General features: G+C 38.0%; 5 protein-coding genes and 1 non-coding gene across 12 annotated transcripts; 3 read left to right on the top strand and 3 right to left on the bottom strand.

Moving 5' to 3' along the window:
- The first annotated feature begins 1685 nt into the window (after positions 1 to 1685).
- On the top strand, positions 1686 to 3773 carry GONST3 (golgi nucleotide sugar transporter 3). The gene is made up of 2 exons (NM_106283.3): positions 1686 to 2046; positions 2234 to 3773. Exon 2 carries the CDS (start codon positions 2348 to 2350, stop codon positions 3464 to 3466), a length of 1119 nt encoding a protein of 372 aa, NP_177760.1. The 5' UTR covers positions 1686 to 2046; positions 2234 to 2347; the 3' UTR covers positions 3467 to 3773.
- Positions 3774 to 3880: 107 nt separating this feature from the next.
- AT1G76330 lies at positions 3881 to 3962 on the bottom strand. The gene has a single exon. It is a non-coding gene; the product is annotated as a tRNA-Ser (tRNA).
- A 103-nt stretch (positions 3963 to 4065) lies between these two features.
- Positions 4066 to 7431, bottom strand: FRS4 (FAR1-related sequence 4). 4 transcript variants are annotated; one of them, NM_001334723.1, is made up of 4 exons: positions 5247 to 7431; positions 5012 to 5068; positions 4763 to 4905; positions 4066 to 4654 (listed from the first exon to the last, which is right to left on the bottom strand). In NM_001334723.1, exons 1-3 carry the CDS (start codon positions 7248 to 7250, stop codon positions 4768 to 4770), a joined length of 2199 nt encoding a protein of 732 aa, NP_001320821.1. In that variant the 5' UTR covers positions 7251 to 7431; the 3' UTR covers positions 4066 to 4654; positions 4763 to 4767. The 4 variants fall into 4 exon arrangements, with proteins under 4 accessions (NP_001320821.1, NP_177759.1, NP_001320820.1 ...); NM_106282.5 differs by having other exon boundaries at positions 4066 to 4905; NM_001036209.2 differs by having other exon boundaries at positions 4576 to 4905; positions 5253 to 7431.
- A 433-nt stretch (positions 7432 to 7864) lies between these two features.
- On the top strand, positions 7865 to 10960 carry CYCB2;4 (CYCLIN B2;4). Of its 4 annotated transcripts, NM_106281.6 has the most exons (12): positions 7865 to 8295; positions 8440 to 8512; positions 8602 to 8725; positions 8815 to 8874; positions 8952 to 9000; positions 9091 to 9222; positions 9306 to 9449; positions 9528 to 9617; positions 9713 to 9937; positions 10022 to 10120; positions 10203 to 10381; positions 10473 to 10960. In NM_106281.6, exons 2-12 carry the CDS (start codon positions 8455 to 8457, stop codon positions 10606 to 10608), a joined length of 1296 nt encoding a protein of 431 aa, NP_177758.2. In that variant the 5' UTR covers positions 7865 to 8295; positions 8440 to 8454; the 3' UTR covers positions 10609 to 10960. The 4 variants fall into 4 exon arrangements, with proteins under 4 accessions (NP_177758.2, NP_001323250.1, NP_001323249.1 ...); NM_001334719.1 differs by having other exon boundaries at positions 7987 to 8295; positions 10203 to 10950; NM_001334720.1 differs by having other exon boundaries at positions 8108 to 8295; positions 9713 to 10120; positions 10473 to 10851.
- Positions 10961 to 11245: 285 nt separating this feature from the next.
- Positions 11246 to 12783, bottom strand: SmD3 (snRNP core protein SMD3). Its single transcript, NM_106280.4, has 5 exons — positions 12539 to 12783; positions 12067 to 12119; positions 11886 to 11946; positions 11736 to 11792; positions 11246 to 11630 (listed from the first exon to the last, which is right to left on the bottom strand). The coding sequence occupies exons 1-5, from the start codon at positions 12695 to 12697 to the stop codon at positions 11574 to 11576; spliced, it is 387 nt and encodes a 128-aa protein (NP_177757.1). The 5' UTR covers positions 12698 to 12783; the 3' UTR covers positions 11246 to 11573.
- Positions 12784 to 13245: 462 nt separating this feature from the next.
- Positions 13246 to 15256, top strand: AT1G76290 (AMP-dependent synthetase and ligase family protein; the record flags this gene model as incomplete). The annotated part of the gene is made up of 4 exons (NM_106279.2): positions 13246 to 13443; positions 13514 to 14230; positions 14408 to 14763; positions 14842 to 15256. The coding sequence occupies 4 exons, from the start codon at positions 13246 to 13248 to the stop codon at positions 15209 to 15211; spliced, it is 1641 nt and encodes a 546-aa protein (NP_177756.1). The 3' UTR covers positions 15212 to 15256.
- Positions 15257 to 15459: the final 203 nt, after the last annotated feature.

Raw genomic sequence — 15459 nt, 5'->3', positions numbered from 1 at the left:
TGTCCTATTGGATTAAAAGATACTTTGTAATAGAAATGGTGGGCAATGTGTGTCCCACTCAGCCCCGTGGAGATGTGTGACTCTTTTAGTCATCTTCAAGAAACTTGTAAAATCATTCACGTATATGTAGTAGAAGAAGTGTCAAAACTGATTAATCCGTTTCGTAGTGGTCTACAATGTTTTGAGGTTTTGGTCACTGTCTAGAAAAACATAAAGAGTTGAAGAAAAAAGGGCTTAGTGTTCACCATTTTATAACAAGCCAAATGACATATGAATCTTACCTGTCAAATCTTTAGCCTCTAAAAATGTGGTTTGCGAGAGGTTAAGATGATTTTTTATTGTTGCAACTTGCATTTGCGAAGAAGCAAAATGCAACTCGTCTTAGTTTTTGTTCTTCCCCCTAGACAATCTTTTTTTTTCAATTGTTACCATCTTACTATTTGTTTATTTAGATGAACTGAATTTAGAAAAACCTTTTTTTTTAGCAATAAATAGCAGACGTAAGTAAGTTTATGATTGAATATTGAAAGGAACAATAAACTTTGACATAACATGTATGGAAGAAGACTCCGACTATTAAAAAAAAAAAAAAGTTATTCTTCCTTGCCATGGGAATCTCTTCTCTGATTTGGTATTAACCAATAAAGTTTTGTTTAAAAAGAAAAAAGTTAGAAGATTGGTCGAATAATGAATAATCTTTCAGCAAGTTGTGATAATTCCACACGTCATACCTTAGGTAAAGAGTTTCTAGTTTTGTTGTCTTGTCACACGCAAATTGATATAGCTGACATTATCTTGGTTGGTAAACCTATGGAGTGATTCACTTTCATCTTCTTCTTTTTTTTTGTAATCGGATAAATTACAGACGAAAATCTATATTAGGTTTTAATATCGTAGAAAACTAGTGATCCTTTGCCACTTAAGCGTTTAGCAATGACCAACATGAAAGTATAGTGAATGGTTATTAACTTTAATCAATACACATCCTAAAGGTTTTCCTTGATATGTAATCAAAGCGAAGCCAACTTGATATAGCCATCATTAATATGAATTTTCCCAAAGACGGATCTAAGATTTTGTAAACTACACCCAAAGCTCATCAACTGTACCTATAAGCAGATTTTATATTCACCACTAGTCGATTAATTATTAAAAATTGGCTAATTGTGCATAGTTTACAAACACAAGACGTAAGAGCGTATCGCAAACACAGACAGTAACAACGCATAGAAGCAATGCCAATCAATCAAGCGATTCAAGCCCGTAATAAGAGAAAAAGGACTTTTTTTATTACGTTTATATAATTAATCTGTTGAAATGGAACACTCATACTCATAGAGCAATATTTGAGGAAACAACAACGCTTTTTCTAAGTCTCTCTTACCTAGTTACCTATGACCACTTGACCAGTAAGAGTGAAAGAGATCACAAGATGCTTTGGATCTCGTGCGTGACAGACACATGGCTCTGGTTTAGTTACCACCTCCTCATTCATGTGCAAAATCCGACTAGCAGAAGCCAAGAAACCACTTGGTCAACATTTAAAAGGTCCAATGTAATTATTTATAATTATTGTTATTTAATTGTCTCTTCAACTTAAACTTGTACCTTGCTCAACTTGTGAGTAACTACTTGTTTGCATAATTGCATTTAATATAGAGATTAGTACAATTTGAATGATATTCATTAGGTAAAGTATATGCATACATATAGTGAGTGATACACACAGCCTAATGTATTTGATGTGCTTCATAGAAGAGTGGAAAACTGGATTTGCACAAATTTGTGATACATATCACTCTTTTGTTGTCACTAATCTCACTATACTTGCATAATAATAACATCAATAAATTTATTAGCAAATCCATTGTTTTTTGTTTCCTACGTTTATAATATTCTCTTATATATACAAGTAAGTGAACACTCTTAAACAGTTTAACCCTAAATAATACAGCTTCACGGTGGATTTAACTTCTAAAGAAGAAGCTTCGCTCTCTGTTCTTCTTCCGCGACGCGTTTCTTCTATCTCTCGCAATCTCCTAAGAGGTAAGCTTCTTTCATTCTCCTCTTAGATAATTGTTTCAGCGATTGATGAACCACCCTCTTGTAGTCTTGTAGGAACTTTAGCTAGATTTATGAGATCTAATCGTAATCACCCAGGATCTAATTGTTGCGATCGATTTCATCGTTTTCATGTAGAACCCCTAATTTTTACATTCATGTGTGCTCGCAGAGCTTGAATACTTCCAGAATCGGCTCTAATTTGAAGCAATTTTGAGTTTCAAGTCGAAAGCTAATGAGTCACTGAGTGTAAAAATCCGATCTTTCGTCTGTGCTTTCATTTGAAATGTCGACGAATGATGAGGAAAATGGAACTGTAATCGAGGTTAAGAATGTTCCAGAACCAAGCCCAGAGACTTGGTATAGTGTTTTTCTTCGTCAAGCTTCTGTCTATGGTGTAGCTGCTGGTTACTGTCTCTCAGCTTCTCTTCTCTCAATCATCAACAAATGGGCAATCATGAAGTTTCCTTACCCCGGCGCATTGACCGCGATGCAGTACTTTACAAGTGCAGCTGGTGTCTTGCTTTGTGCTCAGATGAAGCTAATTGAGCATGATTCGCTTAATCTATTGACCATGTGGCGGTTTCTTCCCGCAGCTATGATATTCTACTTGTCTCTGTTTACCAACAGTGAGCTTCTCCTCCACGCCAATGTCGATACTTTCATCGTGTTTCGCTCTGCTGTTCCGATTTTCGTTGCCATTGGGGAAACGCTTTTCTTGCATCAGCCATGGCCATCTGTTAAAACGTGGGGATCTTTGGCTACTATATTTGGTGGAAGTTTGCTTTACGTTTTCACGGATTATCAGTTTACAATCGCAGCTTATAGCTGGGCTCTTGCGTATCTGGTGAGTATGACTATAGACTTTGTTTACATCAAGCATGTGGTTATGACGATTGGCTTGAACACTTGGGGACTTGTTCTCTACAATAACCTTGAGGCTCTGCTTTTGTTTCCCCTTGAGCTGCTTATAATGGGAGAGTTAAAGAAGATAAAGCATGAAATCACTGACGAGACTGATTGGTACTCGTTGCAAGTGGTTTTACCCGTGGGTTTATCGTGTCTTTTTGGCTTGGCTATCTCTTTCTTCGGGTTCTCATGTCGTCGGGCCATTTCTGCAACGGGGTTCACCGTTCTTGGAATTGTGAACAAGCTGTTGACAGTGGTGATCAATTTGATGGTGTGGGATAAACATTCAACGTTTGTTGGAACCTTGGGGCTCTTGGTTTGTATGTTTGGTGGAGTCATGTATCAACAGTCTACCATCAAGAAACCGAATGCTACACAAGAAGCTAAACCGCAAGAGCAAGACGAGGAACAAGAGAAACTTCTTGAAATGCAGGAGAACAAGGAGAGTAACAGCGTCGATATAAAGGAAACTCTGAAATCAGAAGAGAAACTATGATCATAGTGGTTGGAGCTTACAGTGGCTGGAGTTTCTTCGGTACTGATACGATTTAGTTTCCAAGTATAGAACTACATTGTACTTAGTGGTTATGAAATTCTTTTGTATTTAGAGGTAAGAGTACTTCGTTCCTGATCCAGTAGTTGAACAATATCGATTTCTTCTTTACATTTTGATGTGTTTGGATATTTTTCTTGTACCCGATTCAGATTTATATGCGAATGAAGAATTCTTATGTGTTTCCTCTTTGTGTTGAGATCTGTTACCAGGTAAAAGTTAAGGAAGTTCAAAAAAATATTTGTTTGAGAGTCCATCTAATCTTGGTAAGTGCTGGTACGCTAAACTATGAGAGAACCAAAAGTAAGATGAGAGTATTCGATTTTGAGCCTAAAAAATGAAAATTTAAAAAAATATCGTCAACAGCAGGGTTCGAACCTGCGCGGGCGAAGCCCAATAGATTTCAAGTCTATCTCCTTAACCACTCGGACATATTGACAACTTGTTAAATCTTTGAAACATACTCATAATATTAGCACCAAACGTAAATTTGGAAAAAGTCAAAAACTAATCTTAATCGTTCGTAGCTTAAGAAGATTGTAATATTTCGTTGAGGCCAATCACATAGTAGAAGAATCACGAATAATGATATTAGCAAATCTAATGCGTTGAAGATTGTCACAAGTATCAATAACAGGCTAATTCAAATTCATTGGATATAAAAGTCATAGGGATAGTTCGGTCGAGATCACCAAAAAATTCTCTCTCTGCAAAACCAGAAGCCTGTTTTTTATGCCTTAAGCTAAAAAGGAAACCCTTTACATGTTTACATGGAATCTCTCAATCTCATGCCACCATTTCTCTTCCTTAAAGGTTCAAAAGATCAGGAGAAAACAGAGCCTGACAACACATAGCAGTAGTAGGTAAGAACCTGAAGACATGACTTGATGAAGATAGATAGAGTAATGAGTTGTTGTTTCAATAATGTTAAGAATTAAAATGCCTCTTTGAACCGGCCAGTCTTGTTTCTACACCCACACTGATCATGGCCCTTGAAATTGTTCATGAGCTTTCTCACACTGCTTGCATTTTCCAAGCATGACCAATTAGTTAGCTTTCAAACAGATGCCAACCATACCTTTACACGGAATAGTCAATCAAAAGATACACCATTTACTCTATTAACTTATCCTAACAACAAGTGGAACCAAAGAAGAAGCGATAAATTAGTTGAGTAGGAGATCCCTAATATATTACACACAAAGAAGTTATCAAGCTTGTTGGCAGTGGTTTTTTTACCGAGTTCACCCAGGGGGATTGTTCTGGTGCATATTTGTAGCCGGAATGTTTTGGAAGTTCGTGTTAATTAAGTTTTGGAATACTCCTGGCATTGTGTTGTGAAATTGCCCTGCCAATACCGCCTGTGACTGTCTTGGATCAGCCTGTAATTGACAACGATCAGAACACTTAACCATATGAAACGTACAAGTTCACCAAATGTCACTGAGTGGTTTGCATTCGGGATGCAGATAGAAAAATCAAACATACCACATGTTGAAATCCTTCTTGGCTTCCCTCACCAACAGTTTCAGATTGAGCCACATGCTGCACAAGTGAAGAAAGATCAATCATAAACAAAGTTACGCATCACATCATCAGGCTATGACAGCTTAGCAGAGATGGTTGTTTGTCTTTTGGCCATATGTATGATATTATAGCCTATTGAGTACCCATAAAAGATTAATCGATGATTTTGACAGCATAGTAGAAAATGCTAGTGAACCTTTGCCTTTTTAGATGTATTGTTTAGGCTACTTCTCTTCTCCCTTCTGGTTTCAGCTTGCCATGGAACATTGCCTGCATGTATGTTAGGTTCGGGTCCAATCTGTGTCGATGTGGATCCATATTGATTTTCTTCCTGGACAGGATCTCCTGCTTGAATTGCAGCTTCTTCACACCTGGCGGGATGTTTGATGGTATTAATCGTAACAGCACATTGCTTAAAAGCTTCTTTCATTGCAAACATGGCGATGTCATAACTTTCTTGGGATAGAGATCCTTCTTCTCCCAATATAATGGCTCGGCGGCATAGATCATTGAAACGGCGGATATTAGACTGCACAAGTTCAAGGTTTCTGCTGATCTGATGTCTGTTTCTAGCTGCATTTGTCCATCTTTGCAACACATAGTTTATCGGAATGGTGAAAACACCCGACATTTGGAGGACAACAATTGCGTGTCTACAGAGATATCCCTTGTACTCAAAGGAACGGCAAGAGCAGTAAATATCTGACTTAAATTCATCCCAATCCACCAAATACTTCTGTTCGTCGTCAAAGTCCTTAACACTGTAAGTTGTTCCTTCCTCACTCTCCTTCGTAAGGTGACAAGCAGCAGCACCCAGAACCTCAAGTTGGAATCTCCTGAATATTTCATGGGAGTATACAAGTAACATCTGCTTCTCAAAAGGTGATGGAGATTTCAACTCAGGTGCTTCATGCCAAGCATCAAAATCTGCTTTAGCTTCCTCTTCATACCTATCTTCTAGCATTAGCCCATATCCTTCTAAGAACTCCTTAAGTGAGGTTTCAGGGTGAACATACCTATCAAACAAAGAATTCACACTTTCTGAACGACAACGCATAGATAACCCCGCAAATGTTATTCCCCTCATAAAAGTAGGTGCCCAGAACTTACGTTCCTCATACAAAGACCGCATCCACGGAACATCTCTAAGATGAAACTTGTCTATCAGCTTCAACCACCTCCTATCGAATTCCTCCTCAGACCATGACCTGTATATACATTTGAACAACTTCTTCATAAAAGTGTCTTGCCACATACTCCAATAGTCCAGATTCCTAGGAAGCTGGTCCAACACATGCCACAAGCAATAACAATGGCGAGTTTCCGGTAAAACCGCAGCGATTGCAGCTTTAATAGCATTGTTTTGGTCAGTAAGCATAACTTTAGGTTTTTGACCACCCATAGCCACTAACCAAGATTGCATCAACCAAACATAAGTGTAAACAGTATCATCTGCAAGCAATCCACACCCAAGCAACACAGGTTGTACATGATGATTAACTCCAACAAAAAGAACTAGTGGTACTTTATACTTACTCACGAAATAAGACGTCTCAAAAGAAACCACATCACTGAAACTTTTGTAATCTTCAATCCCTTTAGCATCAACCCAGAACACATTCCTCAGAAGATGATCTTCACTGAAATCAACAGCGAAAAAAAACTTGGGATTCTCTTCTTGCATACGCATAAGAAACTCAAGCAAAATCTCTGCATCACCAGTATCAAGAACAAGTCTCCGTCCTTTATCATGTTGATTCCTCATATAACCATCTATAAAATCAAGATCATGATAAGCACTGAGATGTTTACAATCAGTCAACGGAGTGTTCTTCTTCCTCCTGAGACGAGAATCGTTGGATTTCACAAGCTCTGTGTTTCTATGGCTCCGGAAATAATGAGCTTGCTCTGGTAAAAGATCGTGATTATGCTCCTTGACGAAACTGTAAACGTACCATTTCCCATCTGGTCTTCGTTTTACATGCATACTTGCTTTGCATCCGATCTTAGGAGAAGCTCTAGGGTTTATCGCGTCATCGGATTGTTGTTTGCTTCCGTAGCGTATGCAGGAGAATTTGGCATCGATGAATTCCTTTGAAGCTCTTGATCTTCGGCTGCTTAATTTCGCAGTTCCGAAACCAACGGACTTGGCGTAGTCTTTGTAGAACAAATACGCATCTTCGTGAGTCTCGAACTCCATTTGAGAAGCTTGATGAATCCACACCAAAATTTCGATACAGATCGGTGACTATAACATGAGAAATCGATTGAGTAACATAAATCACGAATCACAGAACTGATTCATCTTCACCGGAATTGTTTTTGAAAGATCCGGAGAAACTCTGAGGAGAGTATAACATTCGACGAGAAGTTGAAAGAGACTTGCGATTGCAAATCTGATGATATATTGGGCCTAACTCTCTAATCAGGATATTGGGCCGTATTGGGTAATTCAGTTTGTACTTTGACTTATTTTCAACCTTTTTGGAAAATGTGTTGACTAACAAAGCTACTGGAGAAAAAGATGTAAAGAGGAAAAAGCAAAAAGGCGAAGAGCCGTTAGTCTAAGGTTTAAAGATTTAAATCATCTACTAGCTTGAGTATTAAAAATCAGAATCGGGTAAAATTAAAATTTATCAGATTGGGTTAATAATAATGTGGTCTAAGTTTTGTTTTTTGTTTTGGGGTCAAATCGACTGGTATTAATATTTAGATTGGCTTAATAATGAGGAAGCGGTTGGTGGTCGGTGACATTGAAATAAAACATTGACCATTGGACCTTTGAGACTTGAGCGTGGTAGTAATAAGTAATAACGAAGAAAATAAGCCAAATTTGAAAAACGCACATGGTTACAAATATAGCCGTTGGGCTCCTATTCTCTTTTTCCATTAGGTTTTTTTTCTGAGGTTGTATCCAACGGTTAAGATTAACTAGCCGTTGATTCTAAAAAGGGGAAAAAAAGATAACGATTCGTAAAACAACATTTTTTTTTTGGTGTGTTGCAGACATATATCCGCTCTTCACGTCTTCGAAATCTTTGATTACTCTCTCTACAGTCTCTTTTACCACTTTTTCTTCAATTTTGTTTTCGTTGTGAGAGAAAGAAGATAAAGAGAGAGACTCTTGAAGATCATTGAAGAGAGCCAGAGGTTGATTTGTGTTTGCTGTTATGGGATTTTGCTTCTGAGTTCTGACAGAGAGATAGAGATAGAGAGAGGTTAATAGTTTCGTTGAAAGCTTCAAGGTAAATACTTTAGTGTTGATTTCATATGGGTTTAAGAGAGTACATCTTGTTCTTGATCGTCGAGTCTTTTAGATTCTCAAATCGGATTCAAGACCCAATTTTTAATTCGGATTGTTAATATGCGAGTGTTTCTGCGATTCTCAGATACGGAAGATAATAATGGGTGGATCGGATGAGAACAGACACGGAGTCATTGGACCGATGAATCGACAACAAGGTAGATCAGAATTAAAAACAAGAAGACCCATTTAATCAAAAATCAATCTTTTGTTTGATTAACTAAAAAGATGATTTTGCCAATGTTAGGGGGTTTACGTGGAGGAAAGGTAATTCCGACGAATGGACAGACAAGAAGGGCACTGAGTAATATAAACAAGAACATCATCGGAGCTCCGGTCTATCCTTGTGCTGTCAAGAGACCATTCACTGAGTAATTATATTTTTATTACTTTCTTCTTTCAATGATCCTTTAATAAAAACGTTGCATAGACTTATCTTAGTAACCAATTGTTTTCTCAGGAAAAATGGGATTTGTAACAAGAAGATTCCACCTGTTCCAGTGCATCGACCAGTTACTAGGTGAGTGATTTCATTTGATTTCTGCTTCGATTTCAAAATTGTAGTATGAGTTTGTTTAATTCTTTATTTAATTTCAGGAAATTTGCTGCTCAATTAGCTGAGAACAATCTCCAAATCCACAAGGAGGTACCTTTATATTGATTCTATCTGAATTTAGTATTTGAAAACATGACATGGTTTAGGTTGTCTAATTCCAAGTGGTTTTTTTGTGGTTAGGAAACCAAGAAACCAGACTTGATTTCAAACGAAGCATTAGATAGAATCATAACAGATGTGGAAGAAGGAGACTTTAATGAACCAATGTTTGTTCAACATACTGAAGCAATGCTTGAAGAGATTGACAAAATGGTAATAATAATAACATGTTTTATTTAAGCCACTATTTTTTGTTGGTTACTCGGATGAAGAAACCTGTTGTCTTTATTCTGCAGGAAGGGATTGAAATGCAAGATTCAAATGATATTGATGCTGAAGTAGAAGAGTCTGTGATGGATATAGACAGCTGTGACAAGAACAATCCTTTATCTGTAGTTGAATACATTAATGACATATATTGCTTCTACAAGAAAAATGAGGTAACTTTTAGTGTTCTGTTTCTGTATCATTATGATCATTCTAGCTTCAAGATTGAAACTTTTTCAATTATTTTGCAGTGTCGTAGCTGTGTCCCGCCTAACTACATGGAGAATCAACATGACATTAACGAGAGGATGAGAGGAATCCTTTTTGATTGGTTGATTGAGGTATATATATATACACACACAAAAACATGAACATAAAATTGCTCTGTTGTTGGTAGTTGTCTCACTGTAAAGCTTACTGTGAATCTTTGTTGCAGGTACATTACAAGTTTGAGCTGATGGAGGAGACGCTTTACCTGACAATCAATCTCATTGACAGATTTCTTGCGGTTCATCAACATATCGCGAGGAAAAAGCTTCAGCTTGTGGGTGTAACAGCTATGTTACTTGCTTGCAAATATGAAGAAGTTTCAGTTCCAGTTGTTGATGATCTAATCCTGATCTCTGACAAGGCTTATACTAGGACAGAGATTCTTGATATGGTAAAATCCTTCACTAAATCTTGTCCTGATTATAACCATGGATGCTCTGCTTTATATGTGGATGATCATTATTGTGTCTTGCAGGAGAAGTTAATGGCGAATACCTTGCAATTCAATTTCTGTCTGCCAACTCCATATGTGTTCATGAGACGGTTTCTCAAAGCTGCACAATCTGACAAAAAGGTTTGTGTAACTTTGATGATAATCTTCTGTCTTATGTGATATATAAAGAATCAAAACATGATCATAAGGTTTGGTTTTTCAGCTTGAGCTTTTATCATTCTTCATGATCGAGCTTTGTTTAGTGGAGTACGAGATGCTTCAGTACACTCCTTCTCAGTTGGCTGCATCGGCGATCTACACTGCTCAGAGCACACTTAAAGGATACGAGGATTGGAGCAAAACCAGTGAGTTCCACTCAGGCTACACCGAAGAAGCGCTTCTGTAAGAACATCAAAACTAAGTAGCTTTTTCTACTGATATAATTTGGAATTTCTAAAAGTGTTGTTGAGTTTTGATGATCAATCTCTCACAGGGAATGTTCGAGAAAGATGGTTGGTTTGCATCACAAGGCAGGGACAGGGAAGCTAACAGGTGTTCACAGGAAATACAACACATCCAAATTTGGTTATGCTGCAAGAATTGAACCAGCTGGGTTTCTTCTGCTGTGATTCAACTGTTAAAATTAGGTCACACGGAATCTATAATGACTTGACCTAATTTTATCACTGAAGAGAGAGCAACATAAGTTGCATCATATGGGGGGGAAGTTTCTGAACACGTACGTATCTCTGTGTGGGTTCACTTGTTTGTTTTCGAAATATCTGTGGATGGTTTAGTCTTCTCATTTTCGTTGATAAGAGAATAACAGAAAGCGTTTTTTAAAACTCTTAACTTTTTAGGGTTCTTCATTTCAACATATTTTTCCGCTCTTCTTTCCAAATGTCCAAGTCATATCTTATCACTCACAATCACAAGTTCACAACATTTGTCGCGAAAATAAATTAGGCTTCTGGTTTTGTGGACATAATCACTTTGATCTCTTGACTTGGTCGTTCAAGTCGCTAAATTTCTTGAAAAAAACAAGAACCAGTCGATTTTACAACTACCTATGCTGAAGCCGCTCGGGCCGCGGTCCAGTCATGGTGGCCGAAACTAAACCATGAAATCGCGGTTGCCGCTTTTTACCATTACCTATGTCGAATGTTTTATTTCCTACTACAACTCAAGTGTCTTCTCCGTTTTTATCCGACCATCTTTATCAGATTAATAAACGAATGAATATAATAAATGGATAAAAACGACCGCTTTTAGAAAACCATCATTTTATGATTTCTGATTTCTACCAAGATTAAAAAGACGAATCATTCATTATAGAAATTTGAATCGTGCTATATTATACATAAGATGTGGGAAGTCTCTCAATGACCACATTAACAAAACATGTCAATTTTTCAAACATCTTAGTAACCCAAAACACAGAACTAGTTCCTCTTTCTCTCTTCCCTCCATGTCTTAGAGATTTTACTTGCTGTGTACCTTAAATGCATAAGTGACGAGCTGAAGATGGCGGATTCTCATGGATACTGCAGAGAATGTCTCACGAGCCGAAGCTACATTACGAGGGTTAACTAAACTATCTCCTCACAGGTGGCACAGCCCCTCTTCCTCCTCCTGTTCCACGCCCAGTACCCTGAGTATGACATCACAAAATTCAATTAGTTGCTTTGAATTGTCAACATTGTCTTCTTGAGATGTAAATCAGAAACATTAAGGACTTAGGCAAAGGTGAACTTACTTTGGCTCGCATTGCAGCACCTCTACCTCTGCCTACACCTAGTGAAGCGCTCTTTCCCTGTATTGATCAAGTAAACAAGATGTTTATTAGCTTCCATGTTTATAAAGCATAGATGGGATTGATATTCTCCATCACGTTCAAGAAGTTTACCTTGCCCCTAACATCCTTGAACATTGGAGCATTCTTTAACATGTCTGGTATGACTAAAAACCTGTCAAGATTTTACAAAATGTCACATAACAGTCAGCTAAGTTGAAAAAGAATACTCCAACAAAAGTAAATAAGTAGGAAACAAGCAGAGATGTCAAAAGGAGTTTATATCTAGCAGCACCTGACTAAGCTGCCTCGAATGAAGACATGCTCAAGCTGTGATACCTTACCATCCTGTTCCATAAAGAGCCCAAACGAAAGTTTAGTAACAATCATGAATAGAAGATACTAAATTTCTAATCACAATCTACAAATGTGTAAGAGCATATATCTGTAGTAACAATTCAAGATCAATTATATAGTCTTGTAATTTGTTTAATCGCAAACATGTCATGATTCTACATAGTAACAACATAAGCAAGACCTGTAATAACATTTCTTCTCTACTACTAGCATATACAGGAACTAAACCCAATCACTACTAGGAACACAATTTAAGGGTCAAGAATTTCACAAGGATTCTCAATTCTCCTCCAAAATTGAACTACTCTCAACATCACAAGAAAGAGACAACCTAAGAAGCTAAACTGTTCACAGCTCCTACATAGGCAATGGCCAAGAAACGAAACCCTAGTAACTTAGTAAGACATTACCTTGGCCGTATAGGTGATGTTCTCGAGCTGACAGTTCCAATTATCCTCACACTCGATCATGCTTCCTCTGTAAAGCTCACCGCTCTTCATCTCTACACTCACGATATGACCGGACGATTCGTGAAGAAGCTTCACCGGAATCCCCAAACTCCGACTCATCTTCGTCGATTCACTAAACCCTAATTGAACCTTCCCTTTTCCTTTTTAGCAGCCAAAAAGCTTTGAACAATTTAGCTTCTCTCGTTAAAGCTCCACACTCTTATGGACTTCTTATTTAGATTTTGGATCGGCCCATTAGTTTATTGGGCCCATTAGTTGAATGTTGTGTGCCTTTTTTGTTACTTTGTTTTTACTCTTAAGTTTTATTAGTATAAGATAAGATAAGATTTGTTTAGTTGACCCAAAAAAATAAAAAGATAAGAACTGTTTGTAAATTAAAGCTCCTCTACACTTGTGACAACTAGCCGAGTGGTGATTAGATTCAAAAAAAAAAGTTGTGACAACTCAGATTCTCTAAACAGATGTTGCAATGTACAAATCTTCTTCACAGATTCTGATTTAATTGCCAATTTGGCTTCTTGTAGTCCATATTAATCAAAGATTCCATATTAATTGTTTGGAGCGTTACACAAAATAGTTTGCCTATAAATACTCCACAATTTTTATATGATTTTAGTAGCTCAATAGAGAATAACAATAGAAAAGAAATGGAAGGAACAATGAGGTGCTCAGCGAATTACGTCCCGCTTTCTCCGATCAGCTTTCTCGAGAGAGCTGCTGTCGTCTTCGGCTCCAGAACCTCTGTCGTGTATGGTGATATTCAGTACACGTGGCACCAAACACGTGACCGTTGCGTCCGCCTTGCATCTGCTCTCTCTGACCTTGGTCTCTCTCGCCATGACGTTGTAAGTGGTTAAACGACTTTTATATATTGGTCATACTTTTTTCTTTTGTTTAAACTATTTCTTTTATCAGGTGGCTGCTTTAGCGCCAAATGTTCCTGCGTTATGCGAGCTTTATTTTGGAGCTCCGATGGCTGGAGCAGTACTTTGCGTGTTGAACACGACATTCGATTCTCAGATGCTTGCGATGGCGCTGGAGAAAACGAAGCCAAAAGTATTCTTCGTTGACTCTGAGTTCCTCTCTGTCGCTGAAGAATCTCTCAGTCTCCTCTCAAACATTGAAGAAAAACCTCTCATCATCACAATCACAGAAAATCCAACAGAGCAATCAAAATATGAACAATACGAGGATTTTCTCTCCACTGGAAACCCTAATTTCAAACCAATACGACCAGTTGACGAATGTGATCCAATCGCCCTCAACTTCACATCTGGAACCACATCGACTCCCAAATGTGTCGTCTATAGTCATCGCGGTGCCTATCTGAACGCAACTGCTGTTGGTGTTATGAATGAGATGAAACCAATGCCGGTTTATCTATGTACAGTTCCTATGTATCATTGTAGCGGGTGGTGCTATATTTGGACAGTTACGGCTTTTGGAGGAGTCATCGTCTGTCTCAGGGAAGTCAACGACGAAGTTATATTTGATAGTATCGTGAAGCACAAGGTAACTAACTTTGGTGGCTCGCCTCCGGTTCTCAACATGATTGCTAATGCAAGAGACTCGGTCAAGAAGTCGTTTCCATGGACCGTACAGGTTATGAGCGGAGGATCCTCTCCTCCTGAGGTAAAACTAACTATCACAGAGTTTTGAATTACATGTTTGTTCAATCAGGCTTATTTGGTTGAACTTCCATATTTTGAGGTTATATATAATCAATCCCTTGCTTTATACGTTAGCTCCGTCACAGTACATTAATATTTAACATAGAATCATAGTAAAGATATTAATTTATTTGGACAGGTCATGTTGAAACTCAAGAAGCTAGGATTCAAAGTGATGATGGCTTATGGATGCTCGGAGGTGTATGGACTAGGAACAGCTTGTTTGTGGATGCCCGAGTGGGAGACTCTACCTGAAGAGGAGAGTTTAAGGCTCAAGGCAAGAGATGGTCTCAACCATTTCGCCAAGGAAGCTGTCGATGTATTGGACCCAACCACCATGAAATCGGTTCCACACGACGGAAAGACTATCAGGGTAATTGCTCTCCGGGGAAATACAGTCATGAGCGGTTACTTCAAGGACAAGGAAGCCACTGAAGCGGCTTTTCGAGGTGGATGGTACTGGAGTCGCGACATGGGTGTTATAGATCCTGATGGGTAAGTAAATGAATCATGCATTACTTTGAATGTATTACTTTGAATTTATTTATGCTTATGATGTTTCCACATGCGAAGCTACATACAATTTAAAGATAGGTCACAAGATGTTATAACATGCGGAGGAGAAATCGTGGGATCAAAGGAGATCGAAGGGATTCTCTATAGTCACCCGGCGGTTTATGACGCAGGGGTCGTGGGTCGACCGGACGAAACTTTAGGAGAATCGATGTGTGCTTTCGTGAAGCTCAAAGAAGGAGCTGAAGCGAGAGAGGAAGAGATCATTGAGTTCTGCAAGAGAAAGCTTGGGAATAAGAACATGAAGATGATTCCAAAGACAGTAGTCTTCTCGGATGTTCCTAAGACTCCCACTGGGAAGATTCGAAAGAATGTTCTGAGAAAGATGGCCAAGGATATGGGTTATGTTCAATTGAGAGCTGTGGAGTAAATGAAATGATAATTTATCAATGCATCTAATAAAGTTATAAAAAAAAAAAAAAGTGTAAACTTTAAGCTTTAGTTTATATGTTCTGATGTTCTATGTTATTTTGACATTTATAAAAAATAATGAAGTCTCATTTCTAGTAGACTGATCTTAACATAAGACAAAAATATATATATCAGTAGATGATAATGGGTATGACTCGGCAAGTATTATTCTCTTGATACTATTATGTAGTTTCATTGTTTAAGCAC

The sequence above is a fragment of the Arabidopsis thaliana genome, assembly GCF_000001735.4.
Source record: "Arabidopsis thaliana chromosome 1 sequence".
Taxonomy (NCBI): Eukaryota; Viridiplantae; Streptophyta; class Magnoliopsida; order Brassicales; family Brassicaceae; genus Arabidopsis; species Arabidopsis thaliana.
This window is presented reverse-complemented; position numbering and strand designations above follow the sequence as displayed.

Excerpts from the sequence above, each read along its gene's own strand:
- SmD3 (NM_106280.4), bottom strand. The coding sequence starts at position 12,697 with ATGAGTCGGAGTTTGGGGATTCCGGTGAAGCTTCTTCACGAATCGTCC. Across the intron at positions 12,120-12,538 it reads ACATCACCTATACGGCCAAG|GATGGTAAGGTATCACAGCT; the intron begins GTAATGTCTTAC and ends TTTATGGAACAG. Across the intron at positions 11,793-11,885 it reads TCAAGGATGTTAGGGGCAAG|GGAAAGAGCGCTTCACTAGG; the intron begins GTAAACTTCTTG and ends TGATCAATACAG.
- GONST3 (NM_106283.3), top strand. The coding sequence starts at position 2,348 with ATGTCGACGAATGATGAGGAAAATGGAACTGTAATCGAGGTTAAGAAT.
- FRS4 (NM_106282.5), bottom strand. The coding sequence starts at position 7,250 with ATGGAGTTCGAGACTCACGAAGATGCGTATTTGTTCTACAAAGACTAC. Across the intron at positions 5,069-5,246 it reads ATACATCTAAAAAGGCAAAG|CATGTGGCTCAATCTGAAAC; the intron begins GTTCACTAGCAT and ends TCACTTGTGCAG. Across the intron at positions 4,906-5,011 it reads AAGAAGGATTTCAACATGTG|GCTGATCCAAGACAGTCACA; the intron begins GTATGTTTGATT and ends TGTCAATTACAG.